This window comes from Phodopus roborovskii, unplaced genomic scaffold, assembly GCF_943737965.1.
Source record: "Phodopus roborovskii unplaced genomic scaffold, PHOROB, whole genome shotgun sequence".
In the NCBI taxonomy this organism is placed as follows: domain Eukaryota; kingdom Metazoa; phylum Chordata; class Mammalia; order Rodentia; family Cricetidae; genus Phodopus; species Phodopus roborovskii.
This window is the reverse complement of record NW_026125397.1, coordinates 24,012,800-24,038,471: the sequence shown is the minus strand read 5'-3', so window position 1 is coordinate 24,038,471 and position 25,672 is coordinate 24,012,800. Positions and strand designations below refer to the sequence as shown.

The 25,672-nt window shown below is 45.8% G+C and overlaps 1 protein-coding gene across 1 annotated transcript in view; it reads right to left on the bottom strand.

Annotated features, from left to right (window-relative positions):
* The window catches only part of Ak9 (adenylate kinase 9), a 77,175-nt gene extending 54,970 nt beyond the window's left edge, over positions 1-22,205 (bottom strand). Inside the window, exons 1-12 of the mRNA XM_051175566.1 lie at positions 22,085-22,205; positions 20,810-20,873; positions 18,774-18,826; positions 18,596-18,692; positions 16,636-16,748; positions 15,037-15,222; positions 12,843-12,971; positions 11,110-11,184; positions 7,503-7,601; positions 5,016-5,155; positions 4,755-4,935; positions 1,259-1,403 (exon numbers count right to left, since the gene is read on the bottom strand). Of these exons, the coding sequence (XP_051031523.1) occupies positions 1,259-1,403; positions 4,755-4,935; positions 5,016-5,155; positions 7,503-7,601; positions 11,110-11,184; positions 12,843-12,971; positions 15,037-15,222; positions 16,636-16,748; positions 18,596-18,692; positions 18,774-18,826; positions 20,810-20,873; positions 22,085-22,201 (1,399 nt within the window). The 5' untranslated portion in view covers positions 22,202-22,205. The remainder of the gene's footprint in view (positions 1-1,258; positions 1,404-4,754; positions 4,936-5,015; positions 5,156-7,502; positions 7,602-11,109; positions 11,185-12,842; positions 12,972-15,036; positions 15,223-16,635; positions 16,749-18,595; positions 18,693-18,773; positions 18,827-20,809; positions 20,874-22,084) is intronic.
* Between the last annotated feature and the right edge of the window lie 3,467 nt (positions 22,206-25,672).

Below are 25,672 nucleotides of genomic sequence, written 5' to 3'. Positions count from 1 at the left end.
CAGTGTCTTTATCCACTGAAATCGAAGGCAAAAGAGTTACGAAAAGAGTTACAAGGATGCACAGATCTTATATGCAAGGTAGCCAGCACAGCTTTACTGGGTAGTAAACACTCAATAAACACTAGGTATTATTATTTTTGTAACGATACATGTTTTATCAGGAAAAGCACATTGGGACTGATACACATAAAGCCTTATGATGTAACCCTGTGCCAAAGGTCCTAGGAATTTCAACAGCGGCACCTGAATCTAGTCTAAAATTGTTGGAAATGATCTCCAACTTCAGGTCTAGAAATTAAATGTGAAAAAGATCCACAGCAGTGCTGAGTGAGGGCTATTCTATTACAATAGGTATGGTGGCTCACACTCAAGATCCCAGCATTCAGCAGGCAGAGAAGGGCTGAAGCTTAGGGTGAGCCAGGGCTATGTAGTTCCAGGCCAGAAGTGTGTGTGTGTGTGTGTGTGTGTGTGTGTGTGTGTGTGTGTGTGTGTGTGCATGTTTCCATGTGTATGTATGTAAGAAAAAGCAGACAACAACTAGAGATACCGTTTTCTACCAAACCCCTCTATGAGCTACAAAAAGAGTCGTGAAGCTAGAACTCTCATCTTCCTAGAGGAAAACGAACAAATAAAGGTCACTTTTAGAAAAATACCCCGAGCAGCAGCAGTGAGTGATGGTCAGGAGCTGGGCTTAGGAAAGGAGGGGTCTCTCTGTGGTCTCTGTGTTAGCTTTCCGGTCGTTTAAATCTGTAAATCTGGAGAGTCGTGGTTATTTGTTATTCATAGTCCACCAGTGTCACCGAATGCAGTGTTTTCTGGACAGAAGGACAGTTATAGCAAGGCTGGCAGCCGAGGCTCTAAAACAACAAACGTCCTAGGGGCCGGGGTGTGGATGAAGTCGCAAACGTCATCGCTCAGCCTGCGCTCAGTAGGTAGACCCGTGAAGAAATGCCATCTCTGAGTATCCACATTTACAAGTACCTTTCCTTAGAGTGAGAGAAGCCGACTCCCTGGGTTCTGAGTGAGTGTCTTCTCACCCGCCACCCATTCACGGTGAGGCTAAGCGTGCAAGTGTCAAGGGCACTAAAATGGACAAACTGACACGCCCGTCCTCAAGCAGCCACGCATAGCCACTCACCGAGACGCAGGCTGAAAGCGGACCCTCGGCCACCCCACCCACCTCGCCTCCTGGGCCACCCCACCCACCTCGCCTCCTGGGCCACCCCACCCACCTCGCCTCCTGGGCCACCCCACCCACCTTGCCTCCTGGTTCGCATTTCCGTCAGCAGCTTCTCCTTCACGGTTTTGATGGCTGTGTTGGTGGCTTCAGCTATGGTATCTCTAATGAGTTTCTCACGGGCGTCATCGAAACGTGGCTGAATAAGTTTAGCATAGTCAACCAACTGCAGAAATAGTCAAGATTGATGTAATCACAAAGTGCTGTGAATATGAAACACATTTCCCACCTGTCTGCCTATCAATCTACCTCTTTACCTGTCTCCCAAAAATAGGTACTACCTGAGGCATCCTTGAAATCATGTACGGAATCCACTGATTTTTTTTTTTTAAAGTGTTTTATTTTTAATTTAAAGATTTTTTGTTATTTGTAGCTATGTATATTTCTGTGGGGTGGGTATGTGCGCATGCGTACAGGTGCCTGCCGGGGAGAGTGGGCTCAGCTCCCCTGGAGCTGGAGTTGCCGGTGTCTCTAAGCCACCCGATGGGGGTGCGGGGGATTGGATTTGTTCTTTCTTTGTCCCCAGCTCTCATCCACAGCCCTTGGCTATTTTGTGCTCAGTCACTGTAGGTCAGTTGCATCTTTTCCAGAATTTCTTATAACTCATGCAGGATGTGATCTGCTTCAGGGTCCTTCCCTTAGAAGTACGCTTCTGGGATCCACCAGTCTATCTTCTCCTTGTCAGCACTATTCTATCATGAGTTCACTGGTTTTCCATTCACTCGCCTTCGGAAGGGCGCCTGGCTTGTGTCCAGGCCTGGGAATCTTAGAGATAACGCTACAATTAGCACTCATACAAAATCTCTTTGTAGATGTTTTCCTTACTTGCAGGTGGAATTACTGGACCACAAGTTGGTGCTTTATTTGACTTTTAGAACAGTCAGCCAGGTGACCTTGGCGGGAAGACACCAGCCCTCTTACCCCCAGGACAAGCCCACAGCCCTTACAGGACTCCAACCCAAACAGCAAGTTCTGATGGGACAGTGAGCGATTCCAATCGGGACAGGCCAGCAGTGGAGAGGAATCCCCTTTGTCACTCTCCGAGACTTTATGTTAATGTGACAAACCTTTTGTATGGCCGGACATCATCTTGAGTGTGAACCCACTGTTAAAACCTAGCCACTCTGGTGTTAGAGAATCCCAGAACAGGGAACAGTCACAAGTAAGGACACTGAATTCAACTGGAGCTCCAGGGTGACAGATAGCTGTGAGAAACAGTCCTGGAATTCTGAGAGTACAGTCTCAAGCAGCTGCCCTGCTCAACTAACAAAAACTTTGGGATTTAACATCCCTGAGCCCAGGTCTGTGGATGGATGGACCTCTGGAGCTTGGCTAACATTTCGGATCTAGCCGTCTGCAGCGATGTTCCTGCTGAAGGGGCTGAGAACCCCGGGGCTTCACAGGGCTATTTTATGCCCACTGCCAGATCCCTCCAGCGTGCTGGATGCTGCTGGGTTTTGACAATGTGGAGACTGTTCTGCCTATTCGTATTTCAGAGCTGTAGCTACCTGCCTAGTTCCCAGTGGACTCCAGGGGCACTCCCCTAGCTAGAACAGGAGCCACCTCAGGTATTCACCACCTAGAAGCTGCAGTCCTTAGTGGGAGCCTAAGATGGGCAGTGTGTTAAGGAGGTAAGCTACCGAAAAGAGGGTAGCTCTGGGGACACAGGACACCTACGCAGCACAAGCAGTGAAGGAGCATAAATCTTAGGACAGACAGGACTCCACAAGATCAGCTGACCCCTGTCTTCCCATGCTCTTGGCAGATTCCCTCCAATTCTGAGGACCCCCCCCCCAAAACTGCCACGCTGACACACCATCTTAAAAGCTATACTTTCAGCAGGGTTTTGAACATTGTCTCGTTAGAAACTTAGTTTTATTGTTTGGTGTCCTTCTCCATTAAATCTTTTACACTTTTTATTTCATACAACAAAATGTTATGCAATCATGAGCACTCTAAACTACTAACACATACGAAATACAATAAAAATGGGTAAGACGGATGGACACCCACGTCAAAAAGACAATATATGAATGGCCAATAAACATGAAAACGTTCAACCTTCTGAGTCCTCGGGTACATGGGATATCACCAGACACACTAGAGTGGTTAAAATTAGGAACATCCCCAAAACAAGAGTTGTCAGGGATGTGCCATAACAGCTCGTATAGTCAGCTAACGGGAGTGAGTTAGCAGAGCTCGTGTGGGATGGTCCATACAGGTTGAAAGAACACACGCCTACCCTTCAGTACCGACAACAGTCCTAGTGGACAGATTCCCACGGATATGCACGTGGGTGCAAAAGACTCACGCAACAATTTTTATGGGAATTGTTCACAATGCATCAATCTGAAATCAACCTGAATTCTCTTTCCAAAAATTCATAAAACAAAACTAATAAACTCTAGCTGCATGTAATAACATGGGTAGCAATTACAATTATAGTGTTATGTGAAAGAGACCAGGCGTAAAGGATATTAACTAAGTTCGTAAAGTTAAAACACACACACACGCACACACTCACACACGTACACTCACACAGAGGCACACACAGGCACATACACACTCACACTCAGACACGCACACTCAGACACGCACACTCACACACACTCACAACTCACACACAATCACACACACTCACATGCACACACTCACACACGTACACTCACACAGAGGCACACACAGGCACATACACACTCACACACACACACTCACAACTCACACACAATCACACACGCACACATAAGGCACTTAATATATGCTTCCATCATAAAACCATAGGCGTATGGAAGTTAACTACCTGTAGTTACCTCGTGGGGGCGTGTGGGGATGGGCACTTGGAAGAAGCGTGGAGAATGTTTCTGGGGAACTAAGAATATTCCGTACTTACATTGGGTGGTTGGTAATATGAGGGTTTATTTTATGATAATTCACTGGTTCCTCTTTTCTGTACATTTTTCATATTTCATAATAAAAAAGTTAAAAACACGTAGACAATGTGTCCCCTCGCTCACCAGTATCTCGAATGCTCTCAGAACTCTCACACGGTTTCTCTGACCACACCACCTTTTTGCTAAGCCTGCTTTCACAGGGAGCCCTCTACACACACTAATCCTCAGTAATTTCTCTATGTCCCAACCCTTATGGAATCTTCTGGCTTTGCCTTTAGTTGTATTCCAAAGCTGCCTGCCTTAGCTGCCGTTACTGCTATCTAAGTATAAGGTGTTTACATTGTAGAGTGCCGAACAAGATCGCTGAGGAGGGAGAATTAAACCAGCACGCCAGGATGCTGAGAGGGTAGTGTCTGCAGATACAGAAATCACCAGCCATGCGGGGGCGGGGAGGGCGGGGAGAGGGAGCCGGGCGGAGTATGACCCAGGAGATGGAGGCTGAGCCACGGGGGCTGCCGGAAAGGTGGAGGGGCTACAGCTAACAGCGCGATGACAGTGGAGAGATGCCTTCTCCATGGCAACCCCACTGAAACTACAATGAAAGCAACGGGTAGACAAGAACTTACCTTTCCTTTGAAGTATTCTGCAATCAGGTTGCCCAGCGTTGTTTTCCCTGAGCTCCGGGGCCCAAATAAAAAGATTTTACACGGTGGGATTGGCATGGGTGGCAGAAGGCAGGGACGGGGGTTCAGTGAAAACTGTTTTAATGTTTCTTCAGAGGACAGGCAGTACATTTTACCTAGGAAACTGAAGATACAGCGCAAGCGTAAACAGCCGAAAGCATCACACAGCGCGTTTCAAATGCAGGCTCGGGAAAGCTCACTAACCTCACAGAAAAATCCGCTGATCCCGAAAAAATGTTCCCATCCTTTAAGGAGATGGGACAAGAGCGCGCCCACCTGCTGCGGTGCCACCTGTACCGTGGCGCAAGGAGTTTATATGCCGAGAGTGTCCGGAACAGCTCTTCCTGTGAAGCAAATGCAACCTCAGAAGGCAAGCCTCAGCTGTGCTGACGGCAGCGCATTTGACACTCGGCGGTTATTTGATCACACATATTGTGACCATATTTAAGGCACAATTTAGAATGCACATGTTGATTTTGGGGTCAGTTCTGGTGTTCTGTACTCACCTAAGATTTAATGACGTTAGTTTTCAATTCTTTAAAATCTATCTGTGCAAGCATTTGTTGATGCATGTGCGTGTGCCTGTGTGCATGTGCGTGTGCCTGTGTGTGTGCATGTGCCTGTGCGTGTGCGTGCCTGTGTGTGTGTGCCTGTGTGTGTGCCTGTGCGTGTGTGTGTGTGCCTGTGCCTGTGTGCATGCCTGTGCCTGTGCATGTGCCTGTGTGCATGCCTGTGCCTGTGCGTGTGTGTGCGTGTGCCTGTGCGTGTGCGTGCCTGTGTGTGTGCCTGTGCGTGTAAGCACTCACCTAGGTAGCACAGTGTCACTCCTTGCTGTCTGTCTCTGACAGAGGAGCCCCTACTGCACTGTTGTCTGTCTGTCTGTCTGTCTATGGCACTGATAAACCCTTAGTTCCTGGTAATTCTCAGTGTCCCTGTTGAACCCTAATCTGAGAACAGCAATGCTAATGAGTTCCAGTTTCTTTGCTAACACTTGGTGTCCTGATTTTTGGGTAACATCCTTCTGCACTTTGGATCGCCAGTTCCCCATGATCAGTAAGACTGAACATATTTTTAATTTTGATTGTTTTTATGATGTGTGGGTGTGTGTGCGAGCATATGGGCATGTACATGTGAGGGGGGCCGGTGGCAACGGCATTGAATCACCCAGAGCTGGAGCGCCTGAAGATTCTAGGGTGCCGTGTGGGTGCTGGGAATCGAACCCAGGTCCTCTGGAAGAGCAGCCAGTGCTCTTAACTACTGAACTATTTGTCTAGCCCCTTTTCGCCACATCACTGGCTGTTTATATGTTTCTCTAGGGAAATGTCTACTCAGTTACCTTGCCTACTTATAAATTGGTTCCTTCGTTGCTATATATTGGAGGATTCTTCATGTGTTTTCATACTAGACCCTTGTTGCATTGTGATTTGTAGACAACACCCTCCATCATGCAGGTTACTTTTTTACTCTGCTGACAATGACTTTGGTGTACAAAAGTTTTAGGGTTTTTTGTTGTTGTTATGTGTACTTTTAATGCCCACATTGCTTTGTTTTGCTTTATCAGTACTAGATCCTACCTCAGAAATTCTGTCTAAAGGGGTCTTGGCATTAGTATGTTTTGGAAGCTTTCTACACGCCCCCCTGTACCATCAGGGCTGGGAGTCCCTGCTTTAGATGTGTCGCCGCAATGAGTCTATGAATACCACTTGTCCTTAGTTGAAAAGCATGTGTCTAGACTCTTTCAAAGCACACAGAAGCTGGCAGATGGACCAGCTTAACCAAGGAGCTTCATGGAATGTATAAAGTTAAAGTTCTCAGATATTTTTTAAGATTTATTTTTATTTTATGTGTTTGACTGTTTGCCTGCATGTATGTATGTGCTCCTGGTGCCTGAGAAGAAGGGGTCAGATTGCCTGGAGCTGGAGTTAAAGATGGTTGCGAACCACCATGTGGGCGCTGGCAACCAACTCCAGGTCCTCTGCAAGAGCAATATGCACTCATATCCGCTGAGCCATTTTTCCAGCCCCACAAAGCTCTGAGAGTTAATTGGACACAGGACTTTATTTTAGATCATGGAGATAGTCTATCCTGACAAACACATCCACAACTCCTGGCCTTTTCTGTCAAAGGGAAGCACATGCATTTCTCACAGCTTCCCCCAGCCCCTGTGCCCACCTCCCTGCTCCTGCAGAGCCAGTTCACACATTCCACCTGCACCTACCTGCTGACAGCTCCAGGATAATGGCACGGGATAACAAAATGACCTCTGCAACTACTAGCCTATTTGAATTTTGTTATCTACTTACAATGCCACCGTTTTAACAGTGTCTATGCATAGAGGCTAAGCTAAACCTCGGAGAATAGACCAAACACTCCAACTAAAAACCTTTCGTCCCTCAGCGCCTGGCAGTTACCATCTGACCAGCATCCCATCCATCACTGCGTCCCAGCCCATCAGAGCCAGCACAGCAGTCAACTTCAGTGCGGGCGATGAATGCGTGCTCGAATTTACCCCCTTGTCATTTGGAAATCTCTGCCTGTAGTTGGTGTCACAAAGAGTACTGCGCTCAGGTCATACCTGCTTCCTGGAAGAAGATGTCCTTATGGAGAGCTATCCCTTAGACCCGAGGAGGCACATGCTAAGGATACGGCTAACATCGAACAGGCAGGCTTTTAAATAAAAACTGAACTTACAGTGTCTACTATGTCATTCATCTCTTCTTCTGTACTCTGCAGCTTGGTGACAATGGCGGCTCTTCTTAGATTCAAGTATTTCAGCCGCTCTATAACTGCCTAAATTCAAAGGACAGATATGTGAATACATCGGCCTTGGGTATGTCAAACCATATGAAAAAGTCATGGGCCCACTGTTCAGGCTCAGGTTTCCTGCTTCTATGCCTTACTGACAATGTTAGGTGTTTCTTGAATATTTTAGAATATTTTGCTCTTTTGAGGCAATGTTTTATGCATCTCGGGCTGTGCTTGAACTTGATAGGTAGTTGAGGATGCGTTTGAAGTCCTGAACTGCCTGTCTCTACCTCCCGAGCACTAGGCTTATATGAATGGAGTTCTTAACTTGTCTAAGTAATAAAAACCCAGGGTCAGATATGGAGGAAAATGCCGAGAGATCAGAGGAGGAGCAAGCCACCGCCACGCCTGACCTTAGCGTCTCAGCAGACAAGAGGGCGAGGCCCTGTTTCTCCCGGCTTATATCCTGTTTCTGCACAGCCATCGCACTTCCTGTCTGACTGTACAGACCTCCAGACCTCTATGGTTAGCCAGCGGCAAGCTCCACTCTCTGACCTCCAGACAGGCTTTATTTATACAAGAAAGACGTCACCACAGGGTTCAGCATCTGCCGTCATGCCCATTTGTGCACTGCAGGAGACAGAAGCTGGGGCTTCGGCCATGGTCGGCACCGTCCGGACCAGCTGGGCCCCAGTCCCAGCTCTCTGGTGTCCCTCGGCTGAAGGATGCATGACCCCACTCCCGCCCTCTCTCATTATACTGCTGCCTTCTGCCTGAGGCTGTCTTCATTGCACTGAGACAATCCAATTAAATATGACCTTATCTTAACTGAAATGAATACTCAAAGACCTCATGTTCAGATAAGGCCACAGTCACAGACTACAGTTAGAACTTGGAAATATTTTTTTTCTTGTTGTTTTTTTTTTGTGTGTGTGTGGGGGGGGGGGGCAGGGTTTCTCTGTGGCTTTGGAGTCTGTCCTGGAACTCATTCTGTAGATTCCTCGAACTCACAGAGATCTGCCTCCTCTGCCTCCCTAGTGCTGGGATCAAAGGCGTGTGCCTCCAACGCCCGGCACTTTGAAATCTTTTTAGAGGACACATTTCAACCGATGATACTCTGGCCTCTGGTTCTGGCCCTCCTCAGGTAGATGGAAGATAGCTCAGTGAGGAAGAGGTAGATACAGAAGTCTATGCCGGAAGGCGTGAGAACAGAGGCTCCTGCAGACGGTCTGGAGGGAGTTCAACCCTGCCAGCTCCTTGACTCTGAGCTGCCACCTGTCAGAGCTGTGAGAGCATAAGTTAGGTCCTTTTCAGGCGCCTCGTTTGTGGACCTCTCCATGACAACTCTGGGGAGTGAATAGAGGCGCGGTGTGGGAGAATCTGAGTAAAAATAACCAAGCTAATAAAAATGTGTGATGAGAGATGGTGATCCAGCCAAGAGCCTGCTGGTGTGCAGTGGAGTCCGGGTGGCCTGGAGTGTCCCTCACATTTCCTTGCCTGGCTTTGCTTGTTAACACCTCAGTCTATTTTAGCTGGCGTAGACTTCCTTAGCCCCTTCATGCCCCGCTTCTCCATGAAACTTGCTTTGGGAAATGAAATGTAGTAGCTGTTCCAAACCGGGGCCTGGACACTTGGCAACTCTCGGCCAGGCTTCTTGCGGTTTCTGTCTTCAAGAAGTGTGTGCAGGTAGCAAAAGGCAGGAAACCTCAGCTCTTATTGAAGGAGTCTCTGTGCCGATGGATGGGCTGCAGATATGAGAACCACAGGCACGGGCAGAGCTCTGGGGATGGCGGGGATGGTGTTGACACTTATTGAAAGAGAAAAGCACATTTGGGGTGGGCGACAGTGTTGTAGACTGGTGCCCTGCTCCTTTCAATAGGAGGTGACACTTGGCGTTTAGTTAGACATGCAGCTGTTGAATGTTGACTGAGGGAGCTAGGGGTACCGGTGTATGCTTTGGGTGAAAGGCCCAGGGCAGAAAAATTTTAAGCCATGCCCTTCTGAGAAGGTATTTAACATTGTTAGACCCAGTGAAGTCTCCTACGGGGCATAGAGGAGTTCCCAGGGAGGGAAAACTACTGTTCTCCAACCTTAGACTTACATCCTTGGAGTCCAGGCTGAGTCAGCGGAGCTTTGTTGTGGGGCTCCTAGGGGCCAAGGAGACACACAGTAGGGACAGAGGATGGACAGCCGCGGCAGACGCCACTGGGAGATCACTCAGCTGAAGACTGAACATGCGCACTGGCTCAGGCAGGAGGAGAGAGCTGCGGAATCTTGTAGGCACATGGCCCACGCGAGGCTCTCTCTGATGTGGCCCCCCTGGCGCCCTCCATGGCCGGTGAGACGGCCGTTGTCTCCAACTCTTCTTCCTCTGCCCTATTTGTCCACTCCCACCGCTGCAGCATAGGTTAGGCCACCACCTTGTGCTGGGTTGAGACCACAGCAGCCATCCTACCACCACTTTGTGTCTGAGCAGATTCCTTAGCTTGCTGGCTTCCAGCCTGTTCCCTCACGGTGAGGCCCGCACTCTTGAAGTCTCCTCCCAGCCTATCGTGCCCAGGACTGTGCCACCCTTCCTGTCACACCCCTTTGTGTCAGCCCTAAGTGCAGTTCCTATGTTTGCTCTCTCCTGACACTTTGTCAGACTCTTTCTGAGCAGACACCGTGCCCCACCCACCCCGTGTCCATGAGCCCCACCCACCCTGTGTCCACAAGCAGACACCGTGCCCCACCCACCCCGTGTCCACGAGCAGACACCGTGCCCCACCCACCCCATGTCCATGAGCCCCACCCACCCCGTGTCCATGAGCCCCACCCACCCCGTGTCCATGAGCCCCACCCACCCCGTGTCCATGAGCCCCACCCACCCCGTGTCCACGAGCAGACACCGTGCCCCACCCACCCCCCATCTAGCCTTCAAGTCTAATTCTTACTCCTCCTCTAAGTGAAATTCACACAGATGACCATTAGGGTTTGTCCCCTGTCACAATTGCTATAAAACCTTATTACTTCTCTAACTGTAACACAAACCACCGCTTGTATTATTTCCCTCGATATACTGGATGCTATATAATGGGAGGCCCTCCTGGAATCGGCAACTCCCTTCCCATGTGCATTCCTATTATTATGCCAGATACCTAGGAAATTTAAAAAACAGTCATGGTGTTTTGTGTTAGTCATTGATTTGTGGTGCGAGGTGTTAGGCCTAGAATCTCACTGGTAACAAAAGCCCTGACCATCAGAGTGGGTGTAAAGTGGCATTCTGTTTTTAAGTTGCACACCCTTAATGGATACCAATATTCAGCCTCCCCTGCTGCGCGTACTGTCTGCCATTTGCTTTTAGTCTCCTTGGAGACACGGTGGTTACAGAGAAATTTAAATTCAAACGTGGTTTTGCTTTAAACATGAACAGGTGATTAAATGCAACATGGAATTTTAAGGTGTCAAAGCAAAAAATTAATGCACTAAATTAGAAGTAGAATTCTTCTAGCCAAACAAGTGTAACAATGAAACATTTTGGCTGCTAGATGTGCATGCAGCACCCCGTGCTCACCAAGAAGAGCTCCTCCGGGGACTTATTCCCATCCAGCTCGATGAGATACTGGGGATTATGCTCAGCCATTACCTCCTGGAGGAAATCAAATAGAAATCTGATAACTCAAGATCACAGGGAAAGTAGAAAACCGGGGTGAAAATCTTAAGAGCTAACAGGAATGCCTAAGAGCTAACCCACTCACCTCATGCAGGCTGTGATGCCTATCGTTTTCAGCACTGGACAGATCCTCGTGCAAAAGCAGAGCTTGCTTTCATACCATGAATACCTGTCTGAGGTGCTGGGATTCCCACAGACCAGACAACTGCTTCATCACTGGACTACACCCCAGCTCCTGCTGCTGGCCTCCTCCCCCTCATTTTCCTCTTCTCCAAATTTAAAAGTCCTTCTTAACACAAAAGGTTTTGAGGGTTTGCTGCACATAACGGTAGCTTTGCTATTTTTTTGAAAACACAGAGCAATTTGATTTTTAAATCCAGCGCCTTCTTCATATAGATAATAGCATGCTACACCTTTTGTTACTGTAGAGCACACTTTTTATAGGAAATTTACAGAACAGAAGAATACAAAGAAAAACCTCTTTAATCCAGGCACTGAAAGGAATCTATAACTATCACTGTTTTCCACCCACTAATATTCCCCTAAATCTTTACAAGATTGTGTCGACATCACATTATTGTGGCTGTTAGGGTCTCATAGTGTGGCTACAGAGCTTACTTAATACTCCTTTGCTATCCACACTTAAGTCGATTATAATATCATGTTAATTGTTTGAAAGCATTTCTACTTATTTTTAAATTTAAAATATAATTTCTTCAATAATTACCAAAGTAACTGGACTGACAGTGGCCACTGAAGGACAGACATACTCTTCATCCTCTCTGTCCTCCCCCCCCCCCCCATATAAATACCACACCAAACACATTTTTCAACATATCCTCAGACTCTGAGGAAGTAGGTTTTAATGTCAGTAGGTATTGTTTACTGTTTCTGGAAGGCTTGTACTTCAAAAGTCTCATAAGCACTGCGAAGAGAATGCCCAGTCTTTCCTGCCATCACTGCTGTTTTGGGTTTAAGTCTGACAAACTGAGTTGAAAAACAGGATCTGTTCTAACTGTTCATCTTGCTGGTGAGGTCCACATTCACATTCCCGTCTCTGTAAGCAGCCTAGTGACTTTTGAAAAACACTTAATCTATCCCGAGCAGCACAGGGATGCTCTGTAGGAGCAAAATAACATGATTGTGAGGAAGAGACTTGGGGGCTGGCGAGATGGCTAAGAGTACTTTGCTCTTGCAGAGGACACAAGTTCAGTTCCCAGCACCCACAGGTGGCTCACAACTGCCTGTAACTACAGCCTAGGTTCCTTTACTGTCTTCCAGCCCTCACAGGTTCCTGAATACATGTGGTGTACACACACACATACCACACATGCACAGCACACCACACACACACAAGCACACACACACATGCCACATACACAGCACACCACACGCGCGCACACACACACACACACACACACACACGGCACACACACATACACGTGCTCTCGTGTGTGCGCGTATTAGCATGCATACGCACAACCCCCCTAAATAAGTACACCTTTAAAAAAGGAAGAGGCAAAAGGAGATGAAAGCCTTTTGTGAGGGCTTTTGTTAATCATTCACTTGAAACCATTAACCGTACATGAAGGACGAATGTCAACGTCCCTACTCACACAACGTCTCGTTCTCACCTCTAGAGCATGAAGAAGTATGTCCTTATAAAGCTTCACAGTGCTTTCAATGTTCTCCAAATAATCCTCAGGCCGCTGGACCAGGTACTGAAGAATTTCAGCCACCATCTGCATTTCAGCCATAAATGCCTACGGGGGACACAGACGGGAGGGACAGGGTTTTAACTCTTAGGGAAATTATTATCCAATTTATGAGGGGCATCCCGGAGCACCACTTTGTGTTCCGAGGACTTGGAGACCGAGGACTTCATGTGTTAGAGATGGAGCACTCCTGGGAGCCTTCTTCGGAAATTGAACTTTAACTCAACTTGGTACTTGCTGGTTGGTGTTTTGTCCCTGTTCTCACTAAGCAGAACGCGGGGGGACGCCTTTTCTTTTGAGGCAAAGAGGGAAATTGAAGTCCCTGAACACCTGAGCTTGTGGCTCGTGCCTTCGCTCATCCGGTGGGCAGCTGTGGAGTGCCCACTACATCACGAGTCACTGTAGGCACTTCATATTCCCACCGACACACGGCACCGGGGACTCACGCGGCGGCTGGGAGAGACCGCACAGGAAGGTGACACATATGTAACACACTGCTAGTCTGAGAGGGGAAAGTGATTTGCTTCTGAGAAGGACAGTAGCAACTTTTGGGAAAGGCAGCGTGTCCTGAGCCACTCAGAAGTGAATGGACATTGGCCGGCAATTCTAACTGATGAGAAAAACACAATAAACGCAATGTGGAGAGGGCATTGCTGGCATGTTGTCTGAATTCTATCATCCAGCCAGTCACGTGATTGACTAGCATGTTGCTAAGTACCAAGAAGAAGCATGTAGCAGAGTCAAGGCAGAACGACACACACACACACACACACACACACACACACACACATACACACACACACACACAGAATGCCAAGAATGCCTAGGGAAGCTGGAGCTGTTGGATCTTCTTGGAGCTCGGGGCAACTGTGAACTTCTCAGAGTGTGTGCTGAGAACAGAGCTCAGCTCCTCTACAGGAACAACTCTCAATGCCATTTATTTAGGCTGTCATTTTAGCATTGAGACTGAGTCCTGCTACGGAACCCAGGCTGGCCTTGAACCCACTGTATCCCAGACGGGCATCCCTTGAAGTCCTCCAGGCTTCATCTCCTGAGTGCTGGGATGAAAGGCAGGTACCACCACCTACACCACATTTAGTATCATAATTACTCTCCCTGGGTTTTTATCAGTGCACGCTCATAAGTAACTCATACTCTACCTAAACCATTTATAGGATTTTAAAGTAACATATTTGTTTCCATGTATACATGGTGACTTATTTATTACTCTACAGCTGGATAAATAAGGATGCTTCTGATTTTTTTAAATAAATATTTCAATGAGCAATTTTGAATTATACTGAACAATATATGTTTACATTGCTAAAATCTTCACAGAATAGTTCCTAAAATTGGGATAACTGAGCTGAAGGCTGTGCATTTTGAGGCATTCAGTTCATATCGTCTTCTGTAAAAGATGTGTCCATCTCTGCAGCAGAGCGTGCTGTGAGCATGCTTGCTGAATTAAACCATTCTGTCCTATCCAGCTTTGTGTTATGTACTCTCTGTCAAGCGCTGGTCCAGGCCTTGAGCTATAATCATCCTTCATAGGTAACAGGAAATGAGCTGACTAACCGCTTATCTGACTTAGTAAACTGCTTGTGAAACCCCCACCCCAGTGACCTAACCTAACTGCCATTTGTCACCCCACCCAGGAGCCCGCGCAAATGCAGACCTCTGGGGCTATAGAAAACTGATTGGTCTATAAAGCACAGGCTTGGGTGGTTTAAACTGATTGGCCCACACCGCTCGAGCTCTTGATGCTATGAGATGATTGGTTTGTGATGCACAGGCTTTGTTGTAAACCCTGTAAAAGCTGTCTCCATTCTGTCCTCTACCCTGTGTGGCGTGTGACTGTGGACCCCAGCACGCTTGGAATAAAAGTTCCTCATGCTATTTGCATCAAGACCGCTTCTCGTAAGTGATTTGGGATATGCCTTTCCTGAGTTGAAGTGTGAAGGTCCTCGCTTTGAGGGTTTCTCAACTGCATTGGACCGGTCACGTGGCAATGACCGCACTGGATTGGTCACGTGGCAATGACCGCACTGGACCCGTCACGTGGCAATGACCGCACTGGACCCGTCACGTGGCAATGACCGCACTGGAACGTTACCTCCTCTTCTTCCTGTTCTTCTTCCTCTTCCTCCTCCTCAGCTTTTCCGTCTTTGGGCGTGTCCTTCTTCCGTCTCCGGCGGCTCTCGATGATCTCGGGGTCCCACTGTTCTCTACTATATATGTACCCTGTGGAACTGTGCTGTCTCTGCCCAGAGACCCTTTGGCATAGGTCATAGTCACCGCACTAGGAAAGAACATTATGAAACCATTTAAAACGTCATCTCCTAGGGAGGCAGGCTCCCACTGAGCCGTGCTAGAGAGGTGGAAGGAAGCATTAGTCATCCCTTCAACGAGATACTGTTGTTTTCCTTTCCAGAATCCTCACCCTATAGTGTCGTCTCTTACACAAAGAAGCACGAAGCTTTCTAAGTCTGCACATTTTTCTGAACTGCTCAGAAAAGTGTAACTTTTCTTTTTTTTTCTTTCTATTTTTGTTTCTTTTTAACAATGTTCTTATTTTTTTATTGTGTGGGTGTTCTGCCCTCGGGTATGTCTGTGTGCCTCGAATGTGCCTTGTAGCCCTGCGGGCCAGAAGAGGACATCAGATACCCAGATACCCTGTAACTGGAGTAACAGAGACTTCTGAGCCACCATATGGACGCTGGGAAGTGAACCTGGGTCCTCTGGAAGAGCGGCTGGTGCTCTTAACCACTGAACCGTCTCTCTTTTCTAGGCATGATTTCTCTAACACTTTGGGCTTTACTCCTCTTTGAAAATACTAGCTTTTCTTGAATTTAGTTTTTTGAATATGCTTTTATTTCCTGTTTCATATTATTCACCAGATAAATTTAAAATTTTTTCCTTAAATTTGAGCAAAAGCAATTCTGTGATGGTATTTTGAATTATGTTCTAGTACATGGCAAATTTTAGTACATGATTTGTGTGCCAAGTCAACAGTCTTATTTGTGTGAAATTAATACATATGATATTATCAGACATTTTAAAGAAAAGAGAGAGAGAGAGAGCTAGCAGAGTAGTGAAAGGAATAAAAACATAGAACAGAAAATCAGTTTAATCAGCAAAGTTTCACAGAATTTCATGATTTTAGCTTAAAGAGGTTAAGAATGAAGGAAAATGAGGAGGAAATCCACCTATCTCCTGCCAAAATATGGATATATATGTACCATACTTATTGTCACTCCATGGATAAAATATTTACAAGATTCAGAAACGGGGCCCTAGAGATCATGTTATCTAGCCTTTAAATTCTGATGCCACAGAGTTCTAGTAAGTTAGCGATGATCAAGTCTGGTGATGGGGTGAGGAAGTGACTGTTTCCATGACTACCCAGAAAGCATGGAAACACGGGCTGGAGCTTGGTGCTTAAGAGCATGTACTGCTCTTGCAGAGGACCCAGGTTCAAGTCCCGGCACCCACACCAGGTGGCTCACAATGGCCTGCCGCTCCAGCCCTGGGGTTGCCGATGCCCTCTTCTGGTTTCTGTTTCTTGAGCTTCTGCACTCACATGTACGAGCCCCGGCGTTTGACACACTTTGAAAAATAAAGTAGGTCTTTTTTAAGGGTGAAAGCACCCCTTGAATTTAAGTTCTCTGGAAGGGAAAGATACACTGTTGCAGGAAGCAACTAATATCCTTACCTTAATATTGATTATGACATCAGGTTGCAATTCTAAATGTTTAACTAATTCTGTTTGCTTCAAAGTGGTCGTGGTGTCCTGTGAGAGTGCTGGTAATTCCGTGATGATGTAACCTGTAAAATATAGGTCAACAATTTATATGCCACTGTGAGAGAGCATGCCTTTATTATAAGTTAGAAGATATCAATCACATAGTTGTTTGCAAGTAAGTGAAATTTGTAAAACTATCTGTCATGAATTTAAGTTAATAGTTATTACCACATGAAGTGTAGCTATGAATAATGTTTTTATGATTAAAAAACATCACTGACTGGGAGGAAACATCTTTAAAAAACTAAGTTGGGGGCAGGTAAGATGGGTGGGGTGGGTATTTGTCACAAAGCCCAACAACCCGGGTTCAACCCCACATTCATAGGCTGGGAGAAGAGAACCAACTTCCTCAGGTTGCCCCAACCTTCACATGCTTGCCATAATGTGTATGTGCTCGCCTTAACCATAACAATAAGTAAAAAATCCGAGTCACCTTGTTTTAGATGAGACACTCACAGAAAGAAACTTCTTTATGTCACAGGACCTTTTAAGTGGCCTATTATTTTCATCTTTAAATTAGTACGTAATCACATAGTAGAACACATACATATGCCATGTGCATGGATAGAGAGAGTGATAACGCCCCTCTGCCTGCTGCAAAGCTTACGGAAGAGAACACAGTATGATTTGGGCTTTAGAACATCGTTGGCTTGCATTTCCACACAGAAGCTGAAATCTTGTTGAAATCAGTCTTGGGTACAGGCATCATATTGATTTCCCCCATTTACTTTTAAATTATGTCACTTGCTTGCCTGAGAAACTTATCTATCATTAATAAAATATGTCTTAATTCCTCAGCTAGAAATGAAAAGACTTCAGTATATTTTCTGCTATTTTAATGTTTTTCTCCTTTGAGGAACAATCATAAACCATGCTTCAGCCTCGAGAGCACAGTAAACATTTTATGAAAAGCAAATAAAGTGAGAAAACTTCTTAAAGGACAAATGATACTGTCTGTTGCTGCATTCCTGACTTGCTTTGATACAGTTTTTATTGCAACATATTTTAATTTTAATCCTTATATTCATATTTAGATTTATTTAGATTTCAGTCCTGAGAACTGAATTCAGGGCTTTGAATATGACAGGCATGTATTCTACCACCAAACTACACGTCCAGCCCTAACTCTTACAGTTACAAAGTTCTCCCTTAACTCTCTTCCGGAATTTTCCTTCTTTCATTCAACAAATCTGTTTCAGGGGATGTCTTTCTCCCAGGGGCTCATGCATCTTCCCTTCTTTTACAAATGTCTCAGAGTTTTGCTCTTTTCTTTTTAGTTTCTTTGGCTTCAGTGGCCTGTCTGGAGAATTAGAGAAAGCAAAGATCTTGCTCAGAATCCTTTTGTGCAGGAGAGGCTTTTGGTGTGAGTAACAGGAGCATGCTGGGCGAGCAGGAATAGCCCTGGCAATAGTCTCAGAGGGAAGCAGTTCAGGATGTCCCACAGAGACTGACTGCTGATAACACTACAACAGCAGGCTGAACAGGAGAGCAGATAGGAGAAGACAGGGGCCTTGCAAGAAGGCAAGGACCCTTCTTGATGCTTTGACTCATCATCAGATAGCAGAGTTGGGCAGTGGTGGCGCACTTTAATCCTTTAATCCAAGCACTCGGGAGGCAGAGGCAGGTGATCTCTGTGAGTTTGAGGCCAGCCTGGCCTATAGAGCGAGTTCCAGGACAGGCTCCAAAGTCACAGGGAAACCCTGTTTCGAAAACCAACAACAAAAAGACCAAAAAAGCAAGTGTGGACACTAGAGGATTAAAAACGAAGGAGCAGTTGAATCTGAGCTTCTCAGCTCAGTAGGGGCTGTGAGATCCGTGAATCGAAGCTGAAGGAAGAGGCCAGCGCGCACGCGCACGCGCACAGACATACCGAAGTGAGAGACTTCTGGAGACTTGAGCTTCTCCAGGATCAGCTTTGTGACGAGCTCGTCTGGGATGCTGTGGCCTCTCACCAGCAGGGACTGCAGCTAGGATAAGCAGACGCTGTGTGTCACTGCACTCTCCGTCGGGGAGGCATTGCAGTAAGTGGGGAATGCAGATTTACTCACCATAGCTCCCGTTTCCGTCTCAGTGGCAATGTGTTCTTCCAAAACCGATAAAGCTGGAAGAGGAGTTCATCACGTGAGTGCAAGCAAACACAGGAAACACTTTCTGAACGCTTGGTAACTGGAGGCAAACATTAATGTGGCTACGTCGCCTGAGAATTTGCAAAGCATATTTATTTATGCATGCTGGATCATTTAAGATTGGCCAAGGTAGAGGCCAAGACTGTTGGGCTGAGAGCTCGTCTTGGCCACTCCACTGGCTTAAAATCTTAGTGGATGAGTCTCTGAGGACCACGGTGCCTTGGGGGACTGCAGTAGACAGTAGGAGGATCGAATCAGGGAACGAGGTGGTGTGCAACAGTGACGTGTAAATTGTTCCACCTCATGCAGAAGCAAGCAGCACTATCATCCGTCTAGACCCTTTAATGCCCTGGTCTCATTAACTGTCTATGTTGATAGTCTAGAGGGTAAGGATGTGTCAGGAAATGTGAAAATGGATGAACACTAGTTCAAACAGAACCCTGAGAATTCCAGGAAATGTGCCATTCTCGGATGGAATGCGTCCTGATGGTGGAAGCCTGACCTGGGGGTGCGGGACTTGAGTTGAATTATGGCACCAGCAGTTTAGATGCCTTCATATTCTTTAAGGATCTGAAACATAATCATATTTATTTTTTTTAAAAAATGGGCTGTGGGCTGGAGAGGTGGCTCAGCCATTAAAGGCTAGGCTCAAACCAAAAGACGGGCTGGAGAGGTGGTGGCTCAGTGACTAAGACAGCTGGCTGTTTTTGCAGGGAACCCACATAGCTTTTATAACTCCAGTTCCAGAGGATCCAAGACCTCTTCTGGCCTCTGTGGGCACCAGGAACACACGTGGTACACATGCACATATGAATGCAAAAACACACATAAAACAAACGAAAATCTTTTTTTTTTTTTAAAGAGGAAAATTTCTGAGTCCTTTGTAAATGTATTCTGTGTTACCACACATACAACAATTGTGGCCTCTCAGTTTACTAACAGTATACAGAGTGCCCATTTTATGACATTCTTGCCAACAGTGATTGCAGTTAGTTCGAGGATTTCAAAGATTCGCCACCAACTTGTTAGACAAATATGAATCAGTGTTAATTGTTTTTAATAATGTAAAAGTAAAGTTTTCTTGCATTCCTTAGAAGTTTCTGAGTGCTGTGTGCAGTGTGCACACATGTGTGCGCATGGACATGTGTCTGTGTGTACACACGTGCACATGTGAGCACAAGTGGGTGGAAGCTAAGGGCCAGCCTCAGGCCTCACGCCTCAGGCCTCACTGGGGCTTGGGGCTCAACAGCCAGTTAGGCTAGGCTGGCTGGCCAGTGAGCTCCAGGGACCCTCCTATCTCTGTTTGACCAACGCAGGATTGCAAACATTTGCCACACGCCTGGCTTTAGTTGACATGAGTGCTGGGGGTCGAACTCAAGTCCCCACGCTTGTGTGGCAAGCACTTCACTGACCGGGCCATCTCCCCAGCCCCTCTCTTCCTGAACTCCTTATTCATCCTTACTTTTCTATTAGGAAGTAAACAGTTTTACTGATTTGAAGTGTGTGTGTGTGTGTGTGTGTGTGTGTGTGTGTGTGTATGTGTGTGTGTGTGTGTGTGTGTGTGTGTGCGCGCGCGTCTTACATGCTTGTTGTCTTACGTGCTTCAAAGAATTAAGGAAATTTATTAGTTAAAAACTACACTTTTTTTTCCAATAAGGTTAAGTTCTGGAAAATGCTCTGAAGAAAACCTTAGTTATTTCTCTTTCTATCTCTAAGAAGATGCTCGTGCACACATATAAACAGTTCTGATGGAAATAACAGTTTAGAGGAAAGAAAAGCCAAAGATATCTAGTAAACATGACTGGACTGATGCTATTAGAAAGCTGGTGGGTAGGCGTGTGATGAAGGGGACCACTAAACAGTAATTATGGAATCTTAACTTGCTGTTCACTATGCAGTTCTATATTGTGAATCTATGAAGCTATTCACACTAAAGTATTGGAAAACATTAAGTTTACCTTCAACACGAATACATTTCCAGGCCTGCGCTATATTACGGGCTAATGTTGTCTTCCCAGTACCCTTTAAAAGAGGAATGTTATTAAAACCCAACAGAACATTCATTTCACAGTGAAGCAGAAGCTATACCATTGGGATGTTGTGAAAATTTGTAATTCTAATTATAAACCATCATAAAATATATTAAATTTTGGTGACTTCCACCTAATAATTTTACTTCCTCTTTTTTTTTTTTTTTTTTTTTGCTCTGGGGTTTAATGTATTGTGGCTTCATGGATGAGAACCTTGCCACTGAACAACATCATCGACCCTGCATTTATTTCTTATTTTGATGTGAAGCCTCGGTAAGCTGCCCAGGCTGGCTGTGAACTCACTCTGCAGCCAGAGCAGCCGTAGGGTTGTGGTCCTTCTGCCTCAGCCTCCTACACTGCTGTGACTGCAGCCCCAGCTCCTACAGCACGGTTGAGCCTCGTAACTGACATCCTTGGACAGCATCCTACTCCAGGGTTACAAGGTCACTCTGATGAAGTGACGTTTGAACCTGAATGTTACTGGTGTTCACATTTAGAACCACGTTTTTTGAAACATAATGAAAATTGCTGGAAATGTTTCTTGGTTACCTGTCCTATGATTCTTACCAAAAATTAAACCAATGGCAGGATCCCCCTTGGCTTCTGCTGTTTTGGAAGACCCTCTAACTGACTAGCCCAGCCCTCTAGCTATCATCTAGCTCAGTGGAAGTCCTTCCTACAGCTGCCTAGAAGTGAACAACTTTACAATAGCTCCTTCTGTGTTTCCCTGTTTTGCAGGGAGACAATTAGCTGGTTCTCTAGTACACTTCAGGCCCATTTGCCCTCAGCACCTTCTGCTAATAGACCTCCCAGCTCATCTTATATATCCAGAGAGCCTCGCAACAAGCTTCTAAGGAGATCTTATATTCAAATCACATCTGAAGTACCCCTAGGTCACAAAGCAGCAACAGTCACCATGGTAGAGCGTGTAGGTAAGTTATATCCTTATACGATTAAAACCAACATCAGTGTAGCCTAGGTTTCTGTTCTAGAGGTCAGCACAAGAACACAGACACTTATAAACTCAAAATCAACACAGCATCGGAGTTGAAGTGATATTATGAAAATCTCTCTCTGTGTGTCTCTCTCTCTCTCTCTCTCTCTCACACACACACACACTATATGGTTTCCACGTTTGTATGGTAATATAAGATTGTGATTTTAAAATAAAAAAAATACTAAAAGTCAGAAGAGATAACTTACTGGTTTTCCAAATACAATAAAGCAAGTAGGTTTGGACAACAAATAGTTTCTTTCTGTTTCGTCCTCATTAAAGATATCTGCAAAAGGATATTCTTCTGTCTTCTCTGCAGAAGCCATAATAGAAAACGCAACAACTGGAGAGAGAGAGAGAGAGAGAGAGGCAAAGCTGAAGGGCTTACAGCTGTAGGAGCAGGGAGGTAGGGAAGAGCTCCATTCATTTCTTAGCCCAGGAGCCATTCTGTATCTTTAAACATCTGAGAAAGGACCAGCATATAACAAAGGCTATTTAAAAGGAAGGTCAACTTGTCCAAGAGATCAAATTGAACACACACACACACACACTTGTAATGCTTATTAAATTATTAAATTTCTACAAGGCTGATCTTTAATAGAAAGCTTTTGCTAGTTTGAGCTGTTAAGTTCTGGGTACAACCTATCACTTTAAACTTTATGTCTGTAATAGCAGAATTTAATTTATGCTGCTTTTGTTGAAATGAATCACAAGTAAATTGGATCAGTGAGTTTTTGGATTTGTTTGTTTTTGTCCAAGGAGCATATCTTCTTTTCAAGAACTTGCAAATTGCTTACATATTTGAACCAATAAAATATTTACCCACTCAATAAATCTACTATGTAAATAGTAAAAAAAAAACATAAACTTTTTTCTTGGCTAAAATGAAATAATTATGAATGTATTTAAAGTCCCAATTACTGAAAACAAAAAAAAAAATACTTTATCACATCAATGTAACCATACAATTAAAATGGAAATCATACAATGTTAAATTAATGCTAATGTTAATTTGCCCTATTAAAGTAAAATTTAAAAAGAAAAAATAAAAGAAAATTTCAAGATGCAATTAACAAAAGGAAAATAAAATCTTGGAAATAAATTTTAACAGATCAGTTTGAAAAGGCAAATTTTGACAGGTGGGATTTTAAAATGAAGCTCTTTGATAGGTATTTCTCCAGATGATAGGCGAGTCCCGCAGTTAATTCAATAATTAACCCTCTTCCTTGGGTATTTTCCCAGGGAAAAGGGTGTTTTTAATCTCAGTTACTGCTCTGTGCAAAATGGAGGCAGATTGTGTGGGTGGGCAAACACTGCTGAGAGAGGGACAGAGAGAGAGAGAGAGGGAGACACACACACACACACACACACACACACACACACACACACACACACACACAGAGAGAGAGAGAGAGAGAGAGAGAGAGAGAGAGAGAGAGATCAACCTCAGGCCTCAGGGTCAGGGAATTTAGATCAGGTAAGAGTTTGCAGATATTTTTGTCCTTTCCCGGGGCTCACGGCTTAACAGACAGGCAACAACACCCACAGTTTGAGTTCTCTGTTGGTAAGGTCCTAAAAGCTTGGAAGAAACAGAAACCCACAGTAACTGGGATGGGATGCTGGGCATGCTTTGGTAAACCATTAGAGAAAGGTACTAAAGGTTCCCAGAACTGCTAAGTTAGGGTCCGTAGGAGGCCAGAGAGTTCTTCAGTGTGCTGTGCTCCCAGGAGCAGCCTGAGGACATTCTTTTCACCAAGGCCACAAGAAACAAACACACACAGAGGCACGCAAGCATTTCCATGGTTGAGGCTGCCCTCTGTGGCCCGGGGCTGTGGGTAGAGGTGACACAGTTCTGCTCCTGGGAACGCAACTGACAGGGCTTTCTCTCAACGATGGCTGGGCAGAGAGCCCCAAAGCTGAGCTAGAGCCGCAGCAGTCATGAAGGAGCGTAAGCAGGTCTGGAAGGGCAAAAATAAGGTTCATAGATATGTACTCCAGGCTCCCCGCTCTGGGCCCCGTTATCTGTTTCTTAGGTTTCCTTTCAGTTCAAAACTCAGGTAGACTTCCCTGGGAAAGAGGTGACGGAAAGAGAAAGACGTCACCGGAGAGTCATGATGTACTGGTGCACACTGCAAATGAGACACTCCTCCTAGATTTAGTTCCAGGGAGCCCGAGAAACAGTGACTGGGAGACATCTTCCTGCAGGCAGAGCGCTAAGCGGAGCTTCTGCTGGGCGATTCGGATTGGCTTCATCAAGGTCTGATGAGAAAGGACGTACAGAGGCCTGGGCTTATAAACCGTCTGGCAGGTGCATTTAAAGTGAGCTCTTCCCATCTGCATTCCTGCATGACCCACTTCCCTTGAGTGTAAGTGGGGTGTGCGATTTGCTTCTCATGGCTACCTTCTATTATACTTGACGTCATCTTAGCAGTTGGAGAGACACTTCCTGTTGGCTCAGAAGAAAGCAGCTATTTTGTGAGGGGACCATACGGCAAAGGATGGGGTCTGGTTTCCACAAGTGGAGAGCAACACAGAGCCAACAGCTAAAGAGAACAGGAACCTCTGCCCTGATGCCAGAGGCGAACGCTCCCAGCAATGGACAGGATGCTTTCCTAGTCATGTGTCCGGTTGAAAACACATTTCAGTCAACACCTGATTGCAGAGGGCCCAGCCGATCTATGCCAGGCCCCTGGCCATGGAAACTGTGAGATAATAAATGCTTTGAGATGTTAACTTCGTGGCATTTTTTTCTTTTTAAATACAGCACGGAAATCTAGTATCAGCAAGGATGCAATGTGTGGCTTTTTCCATTCACAAACCACACATTTGTGAAGAGTCACTGAGCAAACAGATAAGCAAGGTGATCATCCAGTTGATGTCAGCCCATCTTCCCATGATACTCTGAGTGCTGCAGGTGGCCGGATGAAGTGACAGAGGCTATGCCATGACTTAGCAAGGCCCCCTAACACGTTCCATACAGCAGTCACTCTACATCTCCACAGCTGAGACGAGGCAAGGACTTCCATATGACACATCCCTTGGGGAGCCAGAACTTCAGTCCTGGCAGAATGATTATACAGGTTCTAGGTGAGCTTACCTTCTCCATCCATGGATCTCATATGCTATTGCCTCGGATCTTTACAGTAACGCAGATATTTTAAGAGGTAGTTAGATGTGGGGTCACTGTCTCTACCACACCCCAGCTCACCCAGAAGTTGCTGCTGTGTTAGACAGGCATCTCAAAGGCCCAGCGATGGCACTGTTTAGTATTGTGTGGGAGAGGGTGGTCAGTGCACTTCCTCTATGAGCCATGTAAGGGATGGTCCTTACCCCCATCACTCTGTGACTGATTTGAGCAATCCTTCACAATTTAAGACTCTGGTGGTGGTGGACTGGTGTTGACTGATGGGAGAGATAATGGCTGTAGCAGAGACCTCAGTCAAGGTTTCACAGAACTAAAACTGCTGGGGTCATTTTTGGCTCCACAAGCCTGTGAGGCGTCACTACTGGCAGGTGGAGGTAGATTTGGGATTAAATAGTTGGGGTTGGGAAGGTAGTGTTGAGCTCTGGTGAGTCTCTGAGATATGTCTTCATGCCGAGACGCAGAAACGACAGCTGGTTACCTACAGAACAAAGAGCTTAGACTAGCATTAGTCCTGGTCAAGAGTAGGGAAACCTAGAATGAATGTAAAGAGGGAGGTAATGTGTGGTCAGTTATGGGCCCAATGAATTCTGCAGCTGACTGCATTAATTTCCCTACTGCAAGTCCCTCCCTCTTAGAAACTTGGACTAGACAC